This window comes from Chlamydotis macqueenii, chromosome 8 (genome assembly GCF_036417535.1).
Source record: "Chlamydotis macqueenii isolate bChlMac1 chromosome 8, bChlMac1.mat, whole genome shotgun sequence".
NCBI classification, from domain to species: Eukaryota; Metazoa; Chordata; class Aves; order Otidiformes; family Otididae; genus Chlamydotis; species Chlamydotis macqueenii.
The window spans coordinates 6,934,888-6,958,846 of record NC_141563.1 but is presented as its reverse complement, the minus strand read 5'-3'; the positions used below and the strand labels follow the sequence as shown (position 1 = coordinate 6,958,846).

At 38.2% G+C, this 23,959-nt stretch overlaps 1 protein-coding gene across 3 annotated transcripts in view; it reads right to left on the bottom strand.

Annotated features, from left to right (window-relative positions):
* Positions 1–23,959, bottom strand: part of DENND1B (DENN domain containing 1B) — a 145,184-nt gene that overhangs the window by 32,697 nt on the left and 88,528 nt on the right. For all 3 annotated transcript variants that reach the window (XM_086753071.1, XM_086753072.1, XM_086753073.1), the window contains 4 exons: positions 22,677–22,777; positions 16,865–16,910; positions 15,272–15,373; positions 7,117–7,242 (listed from right to left, as the gene is read on the bottom strand). In XM_086753071.1, the coding sequence (XP_086609197.1) occupies positions 7,117–7,242; positions 15,272–15,373; positions 16,865–16,910; positions 22,677–22,777 (375 nt within the window). The remainder of the gene's footprint in view (positions 1–7,116; positions 7,243–15,271; positions 15,374–16,864; positions 16,911–22,676; positions 22,778–23,959) is intronic.

Sequence of the window (23,959 nt, the reverse complement as noted above, 5' to 3'; positions counted from 1 at the left end):
TGCTGGACGTTACTGATGAGCGTTCTCTCCAATCCTGTCATACTTGTGAATACTTCGTGAGAAATATTCACAAGCGGTTTGACGTAGCTGGATAAATAACAGGTATGTTACAAAGTTTGTGTAATGATCAAGGTACATGAACTGGTGTCCTCATACAGCTAAAGGCCTCTCTCTCGAGTTTACAAAACCAAAATAATTGCCAGGTTAGAAACAATGACCAAAGGTAGAAAATTTGGAATCCGATAAAATGCCAGACCAAAATCTACCACAGAACATTTTCCTCCCCAAAAGCTACATATACCACGCAGTCCCACAAGAGAACAAAACACACCTCAGCCATTCGAAAGACAAACAGATCAAAGATAGCTGCTCTATTGATCTTCACAACAGCTCCAACTGCTAGCCACTTTAAAGACAAATTTATTTATGCCCACAATCACCGCAGCTTTCTGCTCCTAACCCTGCTTAACTTTAACCGCACGTTTTCCTATCATTCCAGCTGACTGTGCAGGTACGTGCTTCCAGAACATCTACGTAATTTTCAACTTCACACCTTGCACTTTGTTTTTAAACGGTTCAAGTATGATCCAAGGAAACGTTGCAGTAAAAACACTGTGATGTCATTCTAAAACTCTATTCTCGTACTATCAAAAGGTTCCCTCTTTTCAAGTTCCTCTTTTAAGAGGTCCAAGCCTACTCAGCAAAGCACTTAAGTTCATGCTTAACTTGGTTTTAAGTTGTACATCTGTATTTCTTTATGGAACCTCTGATTTCAGCAAAGAAATCTCACTGGAAGAGCTGGGAGCTCTACATTTACCTAATGTTGTCCTCCCCCTTTCACGGGGCAGCTGGAATGCTGCGATACGCACACCTTTCCCCGTACAACGGGCAGCACTGTGTTGAGCAAGTCTCCAGGAGAAGCACCCCGGTTTCTCCACCTACCGCTTATCCCGAGATAACCGCTGAACGCCGTACGAGTGCAGGACATGCTGGATCCACCAAAGAGCTTCAAATGGCTGTGGTGCTTTAAATAGCGCTGCCTTCCCGACCCACTTTGCATGAGCTGTTCTTGAGCTCCTAAAGACTCGTGTCTTGAGAAGATGACCCCAAGCTACTTAGCAAATTCAAAGCGCGTTAAAACAAATGAAACCCTCTGCAGTGAGATGCAGTGGCACAAGACACAAGTCCTCAGGGCAGACTCTCTTCTCAGCTCCGCCATTCTTCCAAAAAATTTCAAGGCAGCAAATTATAACTTCCTTTTTTTATTTTCTTTTTTTTTTTGGTTGTTGCTACACAAAAGAAAGGGTTTCTGGAAATAGAGAGGCTTTGTGGGAATGCAGAACTGACTGGAGGATGGCTAATGACATACTAGGAAACACTAAATTTAGGACCAAAGAGAGAAAATTTTCAAAATAAACTACTTAGAAAAATAAAAACTAAGCTATGCCTCCACTGCCATTTTCTCAACTGCCTCAGGAAAGATGAAAGAGAAAAAGGAGAGGCTATCTCCCAGCAGAAGGGAAAAGCAGAGAGCGGTGGGTTTGACTGGACGGCACTTCTCCCGCCCAAGCCACGTACCGGAACGCCAGGAAATGGTAGTTCACACACATTTTTAGTGCATGGCTGTAATATTTTCCCCAAATGCTTTCTTTTAATCACCGAATGCTTCAGATAATTCGTAAGCACTCACGCATGGGTGCACCGGTTCCCTTATCACCACAGTTCAGAGACAGAGTAACTACAGCTACTCCGTAGCTGAAAATTTATTTAGATCTAGAAAGAGTTCACACCCAGAAGTCATCTGTTATTTCAACCCACTGATAGCAAGGTCGCTTTAAAAATGTGAGTAGGTTTAAAGCTCCTACCTGTTCAGGACGTGAAAATGGAAAATCCGCTGAAACCTACAGAAATTCCACACTGAAGTGTTCTCAGGGTTTCTGCTGTAACTTTACTGAAATTGCATTAAATACGACAATTAACTCCTAGCTCTTTCAATTGTTCCAGGCTCTGAACAAGAAAATTGTTTTCCAGACAAAACTTTTACCAATCTTCAAGATTACTACCATAAACACGAAGCCTTTTGAAGCGCTATTTAAAAAACAAATTACTGAATCAATATCAACAGAACCAGCTCTAGAAGTTTTCTCACAGAAAGCTTCTAACATTCCCGTTTCTGCAAACCCAACCAGGTACCATTAGAAGCCGAGTTCTGGAGGAATGCTCCGCTGGTATTTAAGTGCCAGAGCATCAAACGGCCCCCGTCGTATTGATCCACAGCGTACTTTCAAAACAAGTTCGATCAAAACCCAGCGGGGACCCTACACTGAAAAGTAGCCAACTAATACTCAGACCAAAGAATCTATGCCCAAACAAGCTATCTCTCCTTTTAACAACAGTTGCTACAGAATTTTCTTCCTCTTTCATAGCTCGCCACACACAGCAGGAATTTCGTACTCGAAGCCAGATTCATGTTTTACGCAAGCTATTTATACAGACCTCAGCAGAAGGGGGAAACGGCGAGCTAAACCAGCGTGATTATTTTAAAAGGACAAATAATCTCAATTAGAAGGTATGTCTGTGCTTTCTAGATCTAGTGATATTTAACTTGAACAAGAAATTTCTTTATTTCAGAAAACACTCACACTGCTCTAGCACGAGATGACTCCTACCAACTATTTGCACTGTTGCTATAAATTAAAACTGTTTCACGTGGGAGCTCGCACTGGTAAGAGTATAAAGTAAGTAGATCTAGGCATAACTTCTTTGGTTTTGTATAATTTATTTTTTAAAAAACCCAAACATTTAAACACCACTTTGGTTTTGCTGTTACAATTCCTCTGTGTAAAATCAAGGAAGGACAAAGCTGAAATTTCATCTGCTGTCGTGACATTCAAGGATCAATCCCAGGGGATAACTGAGTATGACCTACGATTCTACTGCCATTTAAAATTACACACAAATTTCTGTGAAAATTTGCAAATTTCTTGCAATCTACCCAAAAAAAGATTCAAATGTGCTGCTATTTCTTATAGTCACAATTAAACCCTACAGTATCGATATTCAATAAAGGACTACTAGGGGCCTTAAGACAAATTAAACAATATGGTTTTCAACATGTAAAATAAAATTTTATGGAAGTCACAATAAATGGCCATAACAGGCATTACACAGGGTGGGTCTGGATCTAAACACAAACGATGTTCTGCCATTTCACTGCTCTTTCTCTGTTTATGTTCTCTTTACACCTAACTCTTGGGGGAGAGGTGAACAAGCCAAAGCCCATTTCAAGCGATACCTGTCTTCAGAATTTATTTCAAATACATTTGAAATGTATTTGCCTTGTCATGATGAATTACCTTTCTTTTTAGAAGAAAAAAACCAAAAATATCCCACCTGTATTTCCTGCTGATGTTTGCTGCACCGGAGCAAACAACTTTTCCGCTTTGCTTATTTTCCTGATGCTAAAATTAATCTCTATCGTGATGAATGCTTTTATACTCATTATTTTTCGGCTCCTTCCTCATTCTCCTATCTACCTCTCCCTCTTCAGACACAGAATGGGAATATCGCCTGTTTAAGAATTCTTGACATCATATAGTGTTTTATTAACTGACCATACTGTATATGATCGATGAAAAAATCTACTAGTCTTGGCTTTCACCTGCAAGGTTTGCAGAACTACATGTGTAAGGCCCATTTTCCCCAGCCACCACAGAGCTGATGTCTGATGTAAGCAAGGACGCCCAAAAATTACCCGTGAAGAATGTATAAAGTAAAACAGCTAGAAAAAACACAACCTTGCACATACACCGATGGACAAAATGACACAAATTGCACAACTGTCACCTTTGCACCTAATTCCCACCTACGCACGCAGCTCTGAAACACGAGATATGCAATATTACTTGATAAATTCCCAAATGATGGATTACCTAAAGAAAATAGGAGCACTGAGAGGTTCCAGGTGAAGCTGAACCTTTCCACTGATTAAATTTTGCTCTGGATTATTTTTCGGTCATGTATCAAATGAGAGTGAAGCAATTTTTTCAATCAGCCCCACCTACCCTGCGATGAACTGGATTCCTTCTGGATTAAACTCAAGCAGGACATGAGCTCCAACTCGTCGTAGGGGTTCAGTATTCAACACCAGACTGAAAGAAGAGCTACAATAAAGCTGGAAACGCACGCCATGCAGATGCCAGGTCCTTAGCTCCAACTGTACCGCTTTGCAATACGGATCCACTCCTATTATGCAATATTTGCTCATGTGAAGTGTAGCGTATTACAAAAATACTTTTGGCAGTTATATCAATTTGATTGAATTTCTAATTCAAGATCATGATTAAATCAGAAAAAAAAAACTATTTCCACTTTTCCTAGAAACTTTGACTGGATTGTAAGGTTTTTTTTATTACAATTTATCACACAAAAAAATCCAATCATCTTTATCTCTTATATGTCATCTTTCCTGTCTCTACTAGAGTAGTCAAATTTTCCATATGGTCTTTCGGAGTCCCGTGAACTCCTTTCCAGACCCCTGAAGCTTCCCATTTTCCCTTTCGCCAATCATTTTTTTTCAATAATTGCTAGACGTTTGTTGAAGACATATTGCTCCACCGAGGAGAATCTGTGCTACGCTGAAAACAAACAGTTGCACAGAACGAGTGTTCGGTGTGATGAACAGCGTTTGGAGCGAGGAGAAGTGTTGGATGAGTACAGACACTATCAAAGCTGTTCTTTACTCCAAGTGAATATTAATGACAGTTGTTTCATGTTTCGAGTTAAAATCATACAGAACACACTGTTGCAAGGAAAATAGTTCAGTTAAACATATTTTTCAACTTACAAGCAATCGATTACTATCCAAACACATTATCCTGCGTTTCATCAGGATGCTTGCAATCCTAAACACGGTACCCCAAAACCTCTCAGTTCTTGATTCTGAAAATACGATAAGCTGATTTATAGCTAAAAGTATTTCAAATCTATATAGAAAATATTCTCATTTAAGCATACCGCCTACAAATTTCCTACACAAACACTACCTGAGCTTCTGAAAGAACATAACTGAAGCTCATAGCTGTGGTTTAGATTTCCTTATTTGCCACAGCACCACAGACTTCAAAACAAAGGGCAGTATTTGCTTTGCAATAACAACTCACAAGTTTTGAGACTCCTGACAAAAGGTCCCAATACACTCAAATATGATTTGATTTTTTTCAACTTTCCAATTCACAACGCTTCAAACCGAGTTCAAAAGGCACACGTAAAATGAGCTAAGCAATCATGGGACAACTCCTCTCAGTTTCTACTGATCTAGTGCAAATTCAGCTTCTAATATTTTTTTCTATCACAATAAAAATTCTTTAAAATACTAAATCAGTTAAAACTATGTGAACACAGCTTAAAATAACTGTTACACTTTTTTTTTTTTTAAATACGCTTTGTCTTTGGACAAGTTGATGCCAATCCAAGACATACTGGTATTTGCCAGCAGACTTCTGCCTGTTAAAATATTCTGAAATAGCATATCTTTAAAAAAAAAAAAACCATCAGGCCACGATGGTTTCATAAAACATCTCTTATATGTAATCAGTGGAGCCAAAAAAAAACAAAAAAAAACCCTGCAAAAGAATAAAATGCAGAAAGAAAGACTGCAAAGGTCACTTAAACAAATGTTTGCCAATCTAAATGATGCATGGTGTGCTACATCCAATACAGTGCAAATGTAGATATCGCAGATATGCCAACAGAGAAAATGAAATAAAATACAAATCAGTTAAAAGGAGAGCTCATTTCAACAGAGATGCCAACCAGAATGCTAAAGAAGTTGCACATTCAGTTCAACAAGCTTAACAAAACGGACTGACTGGAGCCTATTTCTGCTCAGAAGAGAGGTAGGGACATCAACCAGGCCGACATCATTCCGCTTGCATATATCGAATGCAGATTAATCACAGAATCATAGAATCTTAAGGTTGGAAAAGGCCTCCAAGATCATCAAGTCCAACCATCAACCTAACACCACCATGCCCACTAAACCCATGTCCTGGAGTGCCACGTCTGCACGTTCTTTGAACACCTCCAGGGATGGTGACTCCACCACTGCCCTGGGCAGTGACACTTAAAGACACTTTTTAACTTAACGGCTCTTCCTGCAAGCTGCCATGAGTTGGCACGCACCAGTGTCGTCACCTTTAGATTAAGACAACAAAATACGTGACTCTCCTCATGCCCAAACCAACATCCACCCATGCACCCACACACCCACCGGTTTTATACACTTGATGCCTCAAGCAAGGATGATTTTCTCCTATCAAATCTCAGTATTTATCTGAATCCATCAGACCACCAAACACCACATCCTCCAATCCGATTCAGCCAATGTCACCTCAGTACATTTTATCAAATAGAACTGCTCTCATCAGTTTGCAAATATCATAGAAGAAGAATCTGGACTAAGAGATTAAATGAGTCTCTGAGCTGTTTCTGATAAATTATTTTCTCTCTAACAGGCTCAATATGTGCCGCCCTCATAAACCAGACAGGATGAAAGCCCATAACACCTCCATCTACTGAGTACCAGCAAAATGTCAGAAATACAAATTCCAAAGTTCTGACGGAGGAAACGGGTTTTCCTTTCTCCTAACTTCTCAGTGGAATCCAGATAAGCGTACAACAGAAGAGCTGCATGTTTGACTCCTATCTGGCTTCTGTTAGGAAATAAAAAGCTTCTGGCCTCAAAGACAGCAAAGTCTCTGGACCAGCAGAGTGAAAGGCACAGCCTCTTCAATTCTTCACCACATTAAACCATGTGAGCTGTGTGTAAGTAGTTTCATTAACACAATCTGATTTTATACTAAATAAATTAGAGAAGTCATACAAGTAAGAAAACAGCTGGCTTTGGATGCGTATTTATTTTTCAGTACAACCCACTGTCAGGAGGTGGTAGTGTCTCCTAAATGGCCAATGCATCCTTAGCACAGAGTAAGATTTAAAACATTTTCTTTGAAATGTTTCAGAGTGGGGTAAAACATTTCATATTTTCCTTGCGAAGGATAATACCGTGCTCTTACAAATTAAGGGAAAAAAAAAGATGTAAAGAAGAAGCCTTACTGGTTTGTATCTTAGTGCATCTCTGTAGGATCCGAACAGTGCTGCCTGTGCCCGAAGAAAGGCCTTGGCTACTCCATCCCCCGTGGCGGTAGACTGCTTTTTCAGTTTATTTTTCAAGGCCGAGACCTGCACGACAGAGTGGAACAGTTAAATTAACACCTCAGAAATTGGTACAGCGAGGTACGAACCCAATCAGCAGGCAAACCGTGGTGTCTACAGGTCAGCCAAAAATTCATCCTCCTCCTTGATAGCTTATCTCTCTAACTGCAAAGAGCACCTGCTGGTCTGTTAATTGAAATGAAAGCAGGGGATGATGGTAGAGTGCTAATGCAAATTGGTTTATGCTCTCTTTTTTTTCCCAAGGCCTCTTGACATAAATAACTTTAATTATTTTACAGTAAACTGCATGTGAGCCACTTTTCTGCAATTTTTTTTTTCAATCATAACACGTACCTACTCGTTTTGAATGAAGACAGTTGGACATTTTTTATTTGTGCTAGGAAAGCTTATTTTTAAGGACTCTTAATGGTAACTTACAATTCCATTTTAGGGAAGATTTTTTTTTTTTTTTAAGTCAAATTACTGTCTTACATCATTTCTCATGCACCATGGGAGTAGTTGCTACCTACTGTCAAACAGTTGAGGAAAGTTTGTGTAAATTCAATGCTACGTTGTCTTTAGAATTGTTCTGGAAGATAAAACACGTGAAAGGGAAAAAAAAATAAGAATAACACTTTAAAAAAACATCAAATTAAAAAACCCATTCTTATTTTAGTGCTTAACTTTTTCCTTTTTTTTTGTTTGAAGTATGTCTTTTTTTACTTGGCAAACAGCAATCACTGATTATCTAGAATTGCAAAAAAAAAATGGGAAATACTAATTTAGACGACTCTTAATCGGAAATACTTTGGAGAAAAATCATATAATTCTGGAATTAATACAATATTCTCTAAAGATATGTAGAATTACACCCTGTTACAGTCTACAGTCGCCTGATTTTCAGCATGAGGGTATCTGGAGAAGTCAGTCCACTCCAGTTATGTCGAGTACATGATTCTACATCCCTTTGTATTGCAATACACCCAATAAAGCAATATTTAAATCACTAAATACTACACAAAGACACATTTAGAGTTACTCTTTAAGCAGAATGTTAGAAACACACCAAACACCAAAACAGCTTCCATTCTTTCAGAAATACATTTAAGATCGAGTATCTTTTTGTTTCTCTATGCAAGCAGTCCTGAGTGCTCTTGCAGACGATGATTGTAATTGAAGTGTCAACCTAATTAACAACTAAACTTTGAATAATGCTAATGAGAACTGAACACGGCATCAGAGGAAAGACCGGCTCTACAGGTGATAAACCTTCGCAGGAGTGACATTTTCCAGTGTAAAGTCACAGTTACTGTGATCTGATCAAAGAGAGAGACCCCCATTGGGTCCAATTATAACTATAGTTTTGAAAAAAAAATTACTGAGTTATGATGTTCATAATCTATGCAGAAAGGCCTTTACAGTATAGGTCTTTTCCCCATAGCTGTGATCTTTTCAATTTATATCCAGGCTCCATAGATCTAGATAAAAGTTTAGAGCCTGATTCGTTTAGCCCATGGAAAGCATACACCGAGGCTCATTTATGTTTTTTCCTTATACTTTAAAAGAAAAAAAAAAAAAAAGTACAAGTCTGAGTACAGAAAACAGTTAAGCAGTTCAAGGTTGAAAAAAAATAAATGCATGTCTTAGTTTTTGGGTGGGTTTTTTTCTGTTCTGTACAATTATTTTAAAGTCATTAAAAATAGGATTTATTCATTACGAAAAACGATTTAATTCAGGGGAAAATAAATGCATATATGCTTTGTATAAGGGAAATCTGCCCATCAAGGTTAGCTCAGTTTCAGTCAAAAAAAAAAAAAAAAAAAGCAGTAACATGAGGTCAACCAAACAACTGCGAACATTAAAATGTTATCTCTGTCATGATGGTCAAAGCATCTTCTAAATATAAGGGTGGCAAAAGGTAAAAATTCTCTACATTCTTTTAAATCTTCCTTTTTCTGGCAGAAGATAAAGATGATGTAGAGCAGAGGAATTAGAGGAGCAAGTGGGGGATGTGAAGGAAATGCTATTTTCTGATTTTCTCAGTGCGGGCAGGCCCTACGTACCCCAACAGAAATCGATAAACCGGATGCTTTAGGCAAAACCATGTTTAAAAGAACAACAGAAAGCAACAAATCTGCTTCACTGCGGTATCGGTACGTTATTAGATCAGCAATATTAAGAAGATCCCAGCGGGCTGGCAGTTTGAGGGCGGGTTCTCTAGCACGAAAACGCCTAAGTCAGAGGGACGCTTTGGGCTGCCATCCTGGATGGAGTTCAGGCCTCTAAAAGGCTACGCTGGCGTTCAAAGAAAGTTCCTCACACTGCTGCTTCTCTCAGGAGGCTACGCTAACAGGCAGGAAGATCTCTTCAGAGTATTCTGCAGAAGTACCGCAAAAAGCCCGGTGAGACAACGTGGGGCACAACCCTGACTTCTCACATTGTCACAACTGGGGTGCTGGCGGGAGCACTCCTGGGGCACCCATGAGACCTGCCAAGCTTTCCATCCAGCTGAGCGCAGCAAACACGCAGGCGGTTTGACAGGCCCTTCTTGGGGCTTAGCCCACCACCCAGCGACAGCAAACCCCAGTGTTGCATTTTGGGTCGGTTGCTGGGAAGTTCTCCCCATTCCACAGTGTCATCAAAGATGGAGTGAAAAAGCAGTTGTTACAGTCAATAAATAGAGGTCTCCATTTCCCTTTTTGGGAGCCCCATTGCCTGGAAACCTTACACCGTGAGAGCTTGCGATCTCAGCAAACCTTTATTTTGATCATGATTAGAGGGTAGGTTTACAGTGGGCATAAGGAAGAAACTCTTTGCTGTGAGGGTGGTGGAGCAGTGTCCCAGGTTGCCCAGAGAGGCGGTGGAGGCCCCATCCCTGGAAACATTCCAGGCCAGGTTGGCCGGGGCTCTGAGCAACCTGATCTGGTTGGAGATGTCCCTGCTCCTGGCAGGGGGTTGGACTGGGTGGGCTTTGAAGGTCCCTTCGACCCTAAACTATTCTGTGATTGTATGATTCTGTGCTTTGAACTGCCTAGAAGGACTTGGTGCACAGCAGGATGGAGATTACTTAGATCCAGGAACCTAAAACCAAGCAAGTGTGAGACCCCCTTTGGGTTACATCATTAATGGCTCTTAAAATTTCAAAGAAAATTTACAGTTCTGGAACCAAGCCAAAAAAAAAAAATTTATATATATACCCTGCAGCACCTTTATCAAAATCTTTCACTCATATATGCTTCAATCCACCTATCTATCTATGATTAAGAATGCAAATTTTTCCCCCTTCTTTGCACGTCTTAAGTAGAAGTAGCATTTTACAGAGTTTAAAAACATAGAACTGCAAACACAAAAACCACAGGGGTAGGAATGCTGTTAAAACGTATTTCTGGAGGACACCAGAAAGTGATGCGTTTCAGAAACTTTACTAATAATTTACAGTAGAAGCAAACTGGTTTCATCTTCCCCTTAGCAATGGCTTCTCCTAGGAAGGTGACTTCACTGGACCACTAGACACCACCAATGGAGAACAACAAGAGCTTCAGAAAGGTTGAAATCAACAGAACAGTTTTTCAGAGACTCAGAAAGTCATGAGATTGATATGGGATTTTTCTTTCACATATAAGTACATCAGAAATGTAGAAACATATTGTGCTGGTCATTAAGAAAAAAAAAGCATTGTTTTTTAAAATAGTCACCCTATGCCCTTTCTAAAGTTCCTAAAATATAACTACCTGATCAAAAATAAAGCATGACTCGTATCTCTTCAATATCCATGTGAGCAGAAGGAACTGTACATAAAGTTAAAAAATAAATTAATAAAATGACATAACTATTAATCAAAGCCTTTGCTCATGCAAGAACTTAAACGCATATAACACTCTCAACAGCGAGAAAGTGAGAGAAGATGGCAGAAAAGAGAAATAAAACAAAAACCTTCTAACAAAATGGAATCTAATCTGATTTAAATCAATATTGTTAATGAAAGGGCTTCCACATATTTGATGTTACCCCCACACACAGGATTTGGGCATCTCAGCCCCCGAGCATTTAATCACAAATGATAATTTAGATGAAAACAACTACTTGAATGCAAATGTTCTCAAAACCAGTTGTACTTCTCAATCTCACGTTCTAGCTTCTAAAACTGTATTGAGTATTCTCTACTCTAAGAATTTATTCAAAGTAAACAGTTGCCCCATAACATTGCAAACACTGCTGACTGCTCTGAGTTTAAGATATATTACTAATATTTTTGGCTATTTTCTGATGAGAAAACATAATAAATTACAATACTTCAATTTCACAAAAAATCTTTTTAGCTGAACTGCTACACTTTGACCATAACTTCTTTGTAATACTACTAATCATTGTATTTTCAGAAATAATTTGCACTCTCAGTAATTGTTTTATAAATCACCTGTTTAATTTTCTACATGAATTACAGCCTACTTTTACAACAGTAATGCTCATACGCCAAATTTACAGTGTTAAAATCCTGCGACTCTAGGAGTCTCAAAACTACAGTTCCATAAACCTGTTCAGATTCTGCGTTGCATCACAGTGCGTTGGCGCCACAGGCTACAAAGGCTACGCACCTTTCAACAGCTCCGGAGATTTTACCGTTAACAATACTGAACAAGCACGGAAGATGCTAAAAACCTACAAAGCCTATTGTTTTCTGAAGATCATGTTTGTAAAAATTCTGCTTAGTCTACAGAGAAGTCGTATGGCTTGGTTGTTGAACATGAGGCCCTCAGTTCTCCAAGTTTTTTTTTTTTTTTGGAAAATGCTCAAATTTGCACAAAGGAGTCAGCTTTTTGTCAGCGTTAACTGCAAACACGTATTGCAGGATCAGGCCTAAAGTTTATAAATTTGTGTCCATGGTCCCCACTAACTTATGTACCTCACAAATGTTCTTTTTCTCATGCTTTACATTATTGAAGCGGTGATCTAAGTATTATTGCATTAGGATATTTACTCCCACAGAAGCAGCAACTTATTTTCACTTTTTTTAATTAAAAAATAATAGACAAATTCACAGTGAAATGACAAAATTTAAAAACAAGTGTTCTTGTCAGAAGAGAGGAAAAAGAGAGGTTTTTTCCCCCCTCTGAGAAAACAAAGGATTCCTGAAAGTCTTGCTCTGATTTATTTTTCCAATTTTAAATACCTTAGGAGTAGCGGAACTGCTACTGGCATGGTAGTATTTCTAACAGTCAATAAATCTAAAATATTATGTGTGAATATTGGAATGAAGCCATTAAGAAGATTACAGCATGCAACGCAGCAGAGGGTCCGCATGAAAAAAGGACTGGTAATTCAGGACAACTGTGACCACTGACCTCCGCACAGTCAAGACCACTGGTCACTCTGACAGAATAATGGAGTTCACATGCATCCAAAGTCATCTAGCCTGTAACTATAATTTAACTGCTTAAGTGAATGATTTAAAAATGCCTTTAAATCTCAGTTTATTTATTATACAGTTTATTAGACAATGCCATATAATAATGTTTTTCGATCTGAAATTTATCATGAAAAAATGCACCGTCGGGCACTTTAAAAGACACATTACTTATACATGGGCAAACTATTAAATACTTATGCTGCGAGAACATCATCGGCTTACTGATCAAGAAAATAATTATTCCATTTCCTTCGGACAAAGAAACAGTCTTAGAAAACTCTCTGAAAATATTGCATTTCTTTTGTTAGGCTGTTAATCAACCTGGAATTAATTTTTGGAAGGGACAGTAAGACTAGAGGTTATTTTATAATTTCAGTTCTTCACTCTATGTGAACACCCTTCAGAGGTACTCATTACATTTTTTCATCAGAAGTTTTACTATTTTTGTGTGTATGCTTAAGAGGTTTAATTACAGAGGTTAAAATGCTTCACATATATAAGCATCTTTGACATTTGCTTTAATGTTTTAAGTTTAACTTTAACTTACCATTTTGACTCTATGCTCCTATGTCTTACACTTTTTAAGGGAGATGTCAGCAGTCGCGCTGCCCCTCACAAATGCAAAAGGAGGACAAGCATTTTGTCATTTCCCGAGACAAACGCAGAGGTCGTCCGTGCCTTTTGTTTCCAGGTTTTCCAACTTTAATTGCATATGCTTTCCACTAAATTGTTCTAATTAAAGTGCTTTACAGATGGAAGTAGAGGAAGAGATGGGAATATCTAAATTAAAAGCTCCATTATAAAACCCTCAAATTCCGCCAGCATTTTGCATAGAAGAGAGTTGTTCTGGTTTGTTCTGTATTAGATATGGAATGAAATATTTTCAGTCACTGTATAGTCTGTACACTTGGATAACCTTCATTTACATTAATAACAGTAACATGCATATATCCTGGGGGAGAACGTACTTCTAACAGTAAGGAGATCTGCATCCCTGTTTTCTTCATGCTTCTTCTACTCGTTTAGAGATCATTTTGATATGCATCTGTAAAACACACGAGAAGTCCCTCGCACTGCACAAATATCCATTTTTATTGTTCGAAGGACCTCCAGCTACAACTCCAGTATCTTATGGAAGACGATGCCTAATTCCCTACACCTAGCTATTATTTGACCAGAAGTGTGTACCTCTGTGACACTTTAACCTCAACCTTAGGCACTGAACGCAAGGTCAGTTAAAATTACTGACACACCAGAAAATGACTCATTTTTTACTTAACTTGCTCTACTCTTGAACAATACAGACTACAGTCAAAATTATTGTATATACATGTGTGTGTGTGTCTTTATACTCTTTCATACACTAACATAAAATCACAAAACATCAGAATAATTTTTATATAGTCTTTTACATTTCTGAACTATCGTTGACACTGAGGCAAAAGAAAGACTGATCAGACGATCTATAAAAAGTCTAGATTTTAACATCATTAAAATCAAAGGGATTAATATAATCAAGTGTTTGATTTCTATTGTACCAAATATATACAAATTACCAACAAAAACAAAAGACAGAGCATGTCACTGCAGTGCCTTACTTTGATTAAGCCTGGTTTTATGATTTACAATTTCAGAAAATCTAACTCTGTGATTTCACACTTTGATATAAAATTCTTTGTGCTGACAAGCATTTGTGATAGCTCGAGCATCTATAAGTAAATAATCAAACCCGCGGTTTCACAATGATACTCTTGTAGAGCTTCACTGGGATAAACAAGGGAAGGGAATTTTGTGACTATTTAAAATGATATACTGAATAGGTTCCCCTATAGGCAATAAGAAAAAAAAAAGGAGGGGGGGACACAGCCTCTGCAAGATCAAAGTCCAGAAAGAACTGGCACTTAATTTATCATCCTTTACAGACAAAAGACAGTTTTCGTCATTTCAAAAGGATCAGATGTCTTTTATGACAAACTGGGTTTGCAGTTTAATTTACAAATAGAATTCTAAGTAAGCAGTCTTTGCTCTGCCAAAGCAAATGACAAACAGTATAGGTTTTCATTCACGCAGCCCTCAGCAGGATAGGAGAGATTAAAATAAAACTGAAATAATTTAGAGAAAACAAATAAATGTTTCAGAAAGTTGAAAAAGATCAAAGCCTGAATTTTCTGACCCCAACTGTACAAGCATTTCTTATTATATTGACCAGTGCCATCAGATCATTAATTAAAAGGAAAGCGCTGGCAGGTGGCAGGGAAGCAGAAGCCGATAATTGGCCCCCTTCTTCTTTTTGCCTTCAAAAACTCTCTCGTTCTTTTGCAAGACATGCCACTAGGCAGACAGAAATGCCTACTTTGTAATATAATGATTAAGATGAGATGAAGAGACTCTTGCGTTTAAAGCAGCTCTGCCTAATGAAGGCAGCTAGCTTTATAATTATGATCCTACTTGTACAATAAGGAATATGATGTTCCATTCAAAATCTCCTCAACTGTCAAAAAGGGAAAAATCTCAAATATAGGAGTCTACACTTGGTGCTTTTCACTCCCTTGCTCCTTTTACAGCAGTTAGCAAAACCAGGCCAAAATAACTACCAGTAATTCAAGCATCTACATAAGAAAGAAAGAATGAAATCTGTGTAAGACTCACCACTTCACCAGGTAGGTTGTTCAGGTCATTAAAAGGGGTTTCTAGAGTGTTTGTGTCAACATTTAGCAAAACCACATCCTCCAGTGATCTATTTTTCACTCTCTGTTAAGAGGAAAAAAAAAAATAGCTGAAAAGCATTTTACTATGGCATCCTCCTGAAGTACATTTTTCCTATACTGTGCTAGATTAGAAACAATGATTTTAGAAAAGACAATCATGGCAAAGGCAACATTTTGAGCTTTAGATGTAGGATTTGCGAATTAGATGCAGGATTCACAGTAGCTTTTAAAAACACTTCCTCTTCATCAAACAGTAGTTATATGAATAATCTCTGAAATACAAACGTATTCAAGAAATAAATTACTGAAAATCGAGATTTACACAAAACACTCTTAAATATATTGGAATTATACATGTCTTATCACGTTTAATTCTCTCATATCTGTGAAAGATAGGATGTTAATCATATAATCAGATGAAAACCAGAGAAAACGAAGTAATTATTTGCAGATTTATGTAAGTCCCAGGCATGTGATGTCTACTAGTATTACAGAAGAATGGACGAAACAAGCTTTCATCAATGGACTTGACTAGCAGCTAAGAATTAAATAATTTGTTCCTTTCAGGAAAAAATGATAGAACTCTTTTTTGTATGGTCCTACAATAATACATAATAGTGCGGTCTAGGAAATAATTCCAGAAAGAACTGAGTGAGTTCTTTTTCAGATCAAGCCTTTCTGTTCCATTATTTTCTGACGGAATAAGGAAAAAGATCCTAGTCAAGACATTATGATCAACGTACGCAGATCATAAGAACCTGAGCTGGGAGAACAGAGTTAAGAAGTGCACATGATAGAGGGTTCTTTTCAGGAAACACAAAGTGCTACGGGTTCAGGCTGGGGGAGAACCCACCTCATCAGCTTAGCAAATATGAATCGATCCTTAGAAGCGGCTTTAGCCGGAAGTGTAAATCAAATAAAGTTCCCAAATCAATTACCTGCTCTGCATGATCATCAGACTACAGGCGTAGGCTTGGCGGTGTCATCAAACGGCTACGGAAAGGGGCGAAGCCATTTATAACCAGCTATTACTGACCACTTTGCTGAGTTCTATTGTTTTGTGGTATGTTTAAATCTAAAAAGGCTACCTCCTGGTTTTTGGCAAAAAAATACTCATTTCTAAATTAATAGTAATGAATGTTATGAGATGAATGTTAGACTCCAATTTTCAGAGGGACAGAAACGTAAATCATGCAGGAAATCAGAACGGTGCCGAATTCTGATTGATGGCGACTCCAAAATAAAGTTTTAACTGTTCTTACTGTGAAAATTCTGTGGCTGAACCACTAAAAAGGGCAGGAAAAAAGCTATCATTGAGCTATTAAACAGACACGGGAACAAATCATGCTGTAGAGCTTACATGTCTCCACAAAACACTTCAGAAGTAAGAGGGACATTTTTTAATTCTGTAAAGCCTATATTTTGTAATTCTGTATGCTAAAAAGCAAGGATTCTTTCTGAACCATTTCCATTAAAATTATCATTTATGGCATTCACATCTCATGATGTAGGTAGAAGTGTACAACAAACTCACCTCTATTAAGCTTAAGTGGACGCCAATTAGATAAGGCATCGGTGCACTGAAGAAAAAAAAGCAAAAAAGATCAAATTATTGTCTTAAGTACCAACTACAACAACACTTGTGGAGCAAAAAATATTTAAAATCTTGGTACATAATGTCCCTAATTAACATTCACTGTTTAAGCCTATATTAAATGTACACAGTTACTAATGAAATTTTTACTAGGCAAGGGAAATTTTATTTTACTTTTTATTTTTTTCTCTGCAGTAAAGATGACGCTGTTCCTAGCTGTGGAAGTATGAGTGAGAAGATGTGTAAGGCTTGCTAACCAGCTCGCCATACCTAGTTTCAATAAGCAACCACACCGTACGGCACAGCTAACCTAGCAGGTTTTCCAAAAATGGTCTGGCTCTAGAACTATAACGGTTTCAGAAGATCATTCTGGAGAACATGGTATGCGTTAACTTCACCACATTGCAACACGACATCACTAATGCCAGTTTTGGTTCTGAACGTGCTCCCAAAACCCTTCTGTGGTGGGCATTTAGAAGCTGTATAATATCGTATTTAACTCAAGATAGTAAACTTCTCATTTCCAAGTTGAATAAGATAGGGACTGTATTCTCAAAACAAAACAAGCATCCTCACAAAGCCTCTGGAGTGAAACCTCCTGCTACACACAAGCAAGGATCTGAATTAGTCGGGCTAATTTATCATGGTTTCTATAATCTCCTGTTTCTTCCTCTAGTGAACGTGTTCTGGCAACACCTGACACAGAATATTCTCCGTAAGCAGCACTGAAGGGAGAAAACATCACACTTCTGGGTGCCGTGAGGTTACTAAAAATACTCACTCCAGGCTGGCTTAAGTGACTCAGCGGGAAACTAATTACTAAGCAAGTGGAGAGAAAAAAACTAAATAAAAATAATCTCTAAAAATAAATGGACAGTAGGATGACTTAGAGAAAGTTACAAAGACGTCTGACATCCAATAATTTCTCCCATTGTATTAATTCAATCGTGGATCTGAGCCACCGGCACCGACTGACTGGCAATTGACTTCCTGAGGCCTGGGGAGAGGCTCCACCGCATCAGCGCCCGAGGCCTCACCAATTTGGTCCCAACTCTGGGAGCCAAAGGAAGCAATTCTCACCTGCCTGCGACTGCAGCCCGTTTTAGAAAAATCTGTACACGCTACGGATTAGCCAATTGCTCTCATTAACAATGTCCCACAGGAGAGGATCAATATTAAAAAAACACGCAAAAAGACTAAAACCCACCACAAAGCAAACAAAAAAATCACAAAAAAAAAAAATAAAACCCCTCTCAAACAAAATCAAATCCCAAACAAAACAGTAAACCTGAAACCCAGACTGAGGCCAAGACACGCTTTCATGACAGAATCACAGACCAGTTTGGGTGGGAAGGGACCTTCAAAGCCCACCCAGCCCAACCCCCCTGCCGGGAGCAGGGACATCTCCAACCAGATCAGGTTGCTCAGAGCCCCGGCCAACCTGGCCTGGAATGTTTCCAGGGATGGGGCATCCACCGCCTCTCTGGGCAACCTGGGACACTGCTCCACCACCCTCGCAGCAAAGAGTTTCTTCCTTATGTCCGCTCTAACCCTACCCTCTAATCATGATCAAAATAAAGGTTTGCTGAGATCGCAAGCTCTCACGGCGTAAGGTTTCCAGGCAATGGGGCTTCCAGAAAGGGAAACGGAGACCTCCGTGTCCTCACACATCTTTTTCTTAGCCCAATACTGAAAAATTTTAGTACCTCCTGATGATTTATCCAGGCTAGGGCTTTATGCCTTTGCGGACTAAACACAAATTACCTAGAACTGTAACTGGGTGTCCCTCCAGAGCAGGCACACATTCACATTCCGCGAGGAATCAGAGAGCTTTAAGAAACTCCGTAATTTCAAGAGTGCTTTACACTATGTAACATATTCAACCAAGCCAATGAGAATGACTACGGCTGACGTGTAACTGAGGATTCTTCTGCTGAATATGCAGCAGAACAGATCCTCAGGTTCATGGCGTCAGAGTATCTCAGCATTACCAATAATGGGAACTGGTGAAACTGGAGTGAAAACAAGCGCTGTACCACCTACACATTTTACACACGCTTGTTTTCTTGCACACCGACACCGTTCTAGCAGCTTCACCAGGGCTGTATTGACTTAAAATAGCTGATGATTTGCTCCGTTAATAAACCTGTCATTACAAAGGGCAGCGTGCAGCTCTTTGTTAGAGAACAAAGCCACAGCGACATCATTTCCATTTGGAGAAGTTAACGGAATAAAGGTACAAAGCTAATTAGATAAACGCATCTCAAAAAAGCATGAAATAAAATTGTAGGTATGGAAAGTCAATTTGATCATTTTCAGCAAAGACTGAATTTTATTCCTGCTGGATTCTGAAGCCTTCACAGCAGAGGTTCGTAACGTGTACATGAAATTGCTTACTATGACACTACTGGGAGCTGCTATATGGTTTTTCTCTTGTTTATCCATGTTATAACTGAAAACATTATTAATCTGCAGCATCATTGCCTAAAATAATTACTATGTTATGCAAAACATGCAAGTTAATTGGAAAATAATTGTCCCATTCTCACGAAAACAGGCGTGCATATATCCCAACTCAGAAGAGATCAAATCTCATAAAAGGACATGTTGCACTTGTAACTTGACTTTTCTAATTGCATTATATTCTTAACAGAGCATCAGTAGAACAGATGCTTTATCATCCACAGACAAAACTGTCATACGTTCTTATTTCAGTGACTCAGTTTGCCAAGAAATTACAGAGAAATTTGATGAAATTAGCTTTCTCCTTTACAAAAATTAATTTTATTCAAATATAATTATTATATCAATGCTCAAACTTCATTTTTGTAAAAGCTTTCTTGAAAGCCAGCCACGTACTGGGCTGCGTGCAAGCGTATCTTTTTCCTTATTTAAATGTGGAGAAAGAAACCAATTCTCAAAAAATGTTCAAAAAATGCATTTGGCCAGTCCTGACGGCATCACAGTCCACACTGATGCTCAGTACCGGTGAGTTTGGACTACTTTAGGAACATCTGTTACATTTGTCTAAAACCAGTCTGTGTACCAGGTTGCCTGATAGAACCTAAGAGGCTTTTTGATTAAGAAGGCAAGTGGAAGAATTTAAATATTTTTTAATATAGATCTGTTTTACTCAAAGATACATTTTTCTTTTTTCATGCCCACACAGTATTTCAGCCGAACAGTTTATGCAATTTATCAAATTCTAACCCTCACAGAATTATATCACTTACCTTCAGGAAATATTTAAGATATATAGTCTAATTCATTTTTTTTTTAAATTGTGGATTTCTCTCAGAATACGTCAGATGATTAACACGCAAAAAAAGCTGCAGGATCGGGGCCTATACTTAAACTTGTAGCTTTGTGTAAAAACGGCTTTCTCCCTTGGAATGAACAAAATTATCAAAAAGACAATCCTCTAGTTCATTTCTTTGAGTACAATTTCAGAACAACACTAAGAAAATGAGAATTCATGGGAGACAGCCCGACAAAGTCGAGGTGGAGCAATGACAACGTAGTTAGGTGTGAAAATGCACGTTAAGCTAAAAGAAAAAGGGGCACTTTTTATAAAGAGAACTGTGCCCTAGCAAAATGACATAAAAATGAAAATAGTAAAAAAAAATTGAAAATTATTTCATTAATTTTCAATTGACATGGCCTTCTTGGACTGCATACTAGGTCTGGCCTAGCATAAACTTTGACCTCAGGAATTCATCAAGGTTTTCTAACTTTACATATATATATATATATATACACATACACATCTAAGAGGAAAACATTTATTCACTGTTAATACATCAAAACATGAGGAAAGCCAAGCATTTCATATGTTTTTATTTCAGTATCCCAGTCTGTCTCACAAAAGAACCATTCAAACCAAACATGATCAGACAGAGAAATGTAAATCGAAGAAAATCCGAGCCAAAAGCTCTGAATTATAGTTACTGTGGTAAATTCATCAGTTGTGCATTTCCTTTCATGAACTTTATTTTTTCATTTGAACACCTCTAAAAAAGCGAAACTCTTTTTCAGAGTAGTACAATAGAGTGGGGGGAAAAGAAAAAAAGGATATAAATGAGTTTTACAAGTTTAAGAAACTCCATGCTTCTTTTTAATGAGTAAAAAAAATTCTCAGGTCAAACCATAACGACCTAGAATCTCAACCATTATCATCATCACAAGAAGCTGTGTACAGCATCTAACATTATTATTTCTGGAAACATTATCTGTGCTTAGGAGGGGAAATAAAAAAAGAAAAAAATCTCGTATTCAGGATGCACTCTGCAGGGTACAGCTGGAATAAAGGTGTTGATCCACCTTCTGAGAACAGCGGTTACGGATGATACTGGAGAAATTACAAAGCTTCTGGCCCTAAGATGAAGAAATACAAAACCTAAACAAATATGTCCAAGCTCTACCCTCATCTTGGTGCATTTTATCAAAGCTAGGTGGAAAAACAATTAGGAGAGAGTTTCTTCAAAAGAAAACTATCATTAAAGATGAAAGGCTTAGCTATAATTGAAAGAAAAGGGAGGAGTGGGAGAAGAAAATCTGATTTCTTTTTAAAAACAATAAATAATACAGATATGAAGTATAGGAACTACCAGACAAAAGGATATATTATGGGCAAGTATTGTAAACTTGAGGAAAAACTATCAAAGAGACTTAAAGAAACATAATGAGAATTTCTTTGAAAATACAAAGTTCAACAGACTGGGTAGAGCTCAATGGAACAACAGTATTTATAATTCCAGAAAAAAAAACAAACAACAAAGTCCAGCAAACATGCAAGCATCTCTTATTTCTGTGAAGAAAAAGATTAGTAACAGAAACATAGACTTGCTAGGCATCTGACTTGGACTAAATTTTATATATAATAACAATTCCTGGTCTCTCAGCTGGTTTCAGGTGGTTCATTGTTCCACCACAGACCCACAGTTTCTAGTTAAAGGGAAACTCTCCAGGGACAGACACTCCTGGGTTAGGTGCTCTAAGGGAAACTCATCTGGTGTCTCTGGCACTACGACGAACAAAAGAAAGCAGATCTTTTCTTAGCCTGGAATCTTAAAACCCAGGCATGGGGAAACGTCACCCCTTGAAGGACGAGAAGTGACTCAAAAAGTGATTCTTTCTGGTTCAACTTAAAAATCTGACAAAGCCATGAAGTCTGTCACGTGAACAGAAACACATCAGGAGAAGCAGAAGTCTTAAAACGAAAATTTTGGAAGTCCCAAAAGGAGATTTTAAGCTCTTTGGGGAAGGTGTTGCATAGGATCCTGAACATGGCTGAGTCTAAAATGCAAATATTAAATCACTGTACAGACCCCTAAGGGAAACACTGATGCCTATTAACATTTGATTCCCGAAACACTGAGCAGTTTTTGTCTGAATGCTTTTATCAGTATCATTTATTAAAATAAATCCCAAGTAAAAGAAAACCGTAACACAGCCACATTTAATTGCCGAATGCATTCTCTAACAATAAATCTCTACCACCTTAGGCCCCCCCTCACTAACAAAACCATGACATTTTCTTACAAAGATGATTCTAAATGCTGCTTTGATAGTAATCCAAGGTACCAATTCAAACGCCGTGTGAAGACGTGCTGAAATACCTCTACTGAGGTAACCACTTCAGCTTACGTGCTTTCATAAACTGGATCCTGTATATTTAGTCACATAAGCAGTTAGTGTTTAGAGTTACAAGAGAGGTAAGAATCTCAGTAGTGGGGATAAGAGGTTATCTTACCAGCAGTAGTCCAGAAGGTGTGGAGGAAGCACCGGGATGTAAATGTGTTGCCAATACATTGGATATAACAATGCAGCTGACGCGTGAACACAAGCCGTTAACTAAAAATAAAGATACACACACAGAATTGGCAATAGGAATAAAAAGAAAATACAAAATCTTAAATTCACTTTTAAGACTTTTAGCATCCCCAAACCACCTGTTATAGCATTTTTAATTACTTTTAATTGCTTAAATGCATCTATGAAAAACTCTGATATACATATACAACACTTGCAAGAAGTCAGACTAACAAGCCAATTAACAGTCAGCCCTGCTCAGCTATTTCCTTGAAAAAAAAAGAAAATAAACACGGGCTACTAGGTGTTTCTCAAAGGTGGGTACTGGCAGGAAGACGAAGAGCTCGGGCACACCCCAGTGCACTCAGCTCCGCCGAGCAGGATGGGCTCCGGGAGGTTTTTGGTCCACATCTCCGCTATTTGAAACAACTGGAATTGATCTGAACCCAAAGAAGAGCAGTAAACTCAGGAGGAGGATTAACTTCTGTTTGTCTCACTATCTTGGTTTTCAAACTATCTTAAAAAAAAAAAACTCTGAAGTGAATACTCCCTGTGACAGCAACTTCATGACCATTTCCCAAAACTCCCTTCCCAACGGAGAGAGCGGCAGGTCTGGCACTGGCGTTACCAGAAAATGAAGGGTTCCTTGACCAGGAAAGGAGGTGTTACAACCTGCTTACCATTCAAAACAGACATCCTTGGCTTTCTAAAACTAACCAGCAAACAAAAAACCTACCACAAACCCCCCCCCCCCACCCCAAAAATCTATGGAATTGATTAAAAACGTGGTCGAGTTCATTCCTCGAGTGAAGAAAGTAAAGCGCAATACCTAGAGAATTCCAATCTGAGCTATCAAATACCACTTTGCTATCAGGCACTCATTCAAATTTATTTATTTTATTACGCAGCCACAGAGTTACCAGAGAATGAGAAAACATCAAGACTGTGTTCAAAACAAGTAGCCTATATCCAGCACATAAAACACGACAAGCCTCATTAAAAAAGGAAAAAAAAAAAGACTTTTTAAAAAGGGAAATGCCCTAGAAGACACCAAGTTTATGGAAAAATACAAGACTGTCCTAATGGTTTATATCACAACAAAATTACTATCTGAGGTTAACTTGATAATAGCACTCTTTATTAGACATGTACTTTTACAGTAACAGAACAAAGAGCTAAAAATAAAATGTAAATCCTGTCCATACAGCAAGTGCTAAAGCATTA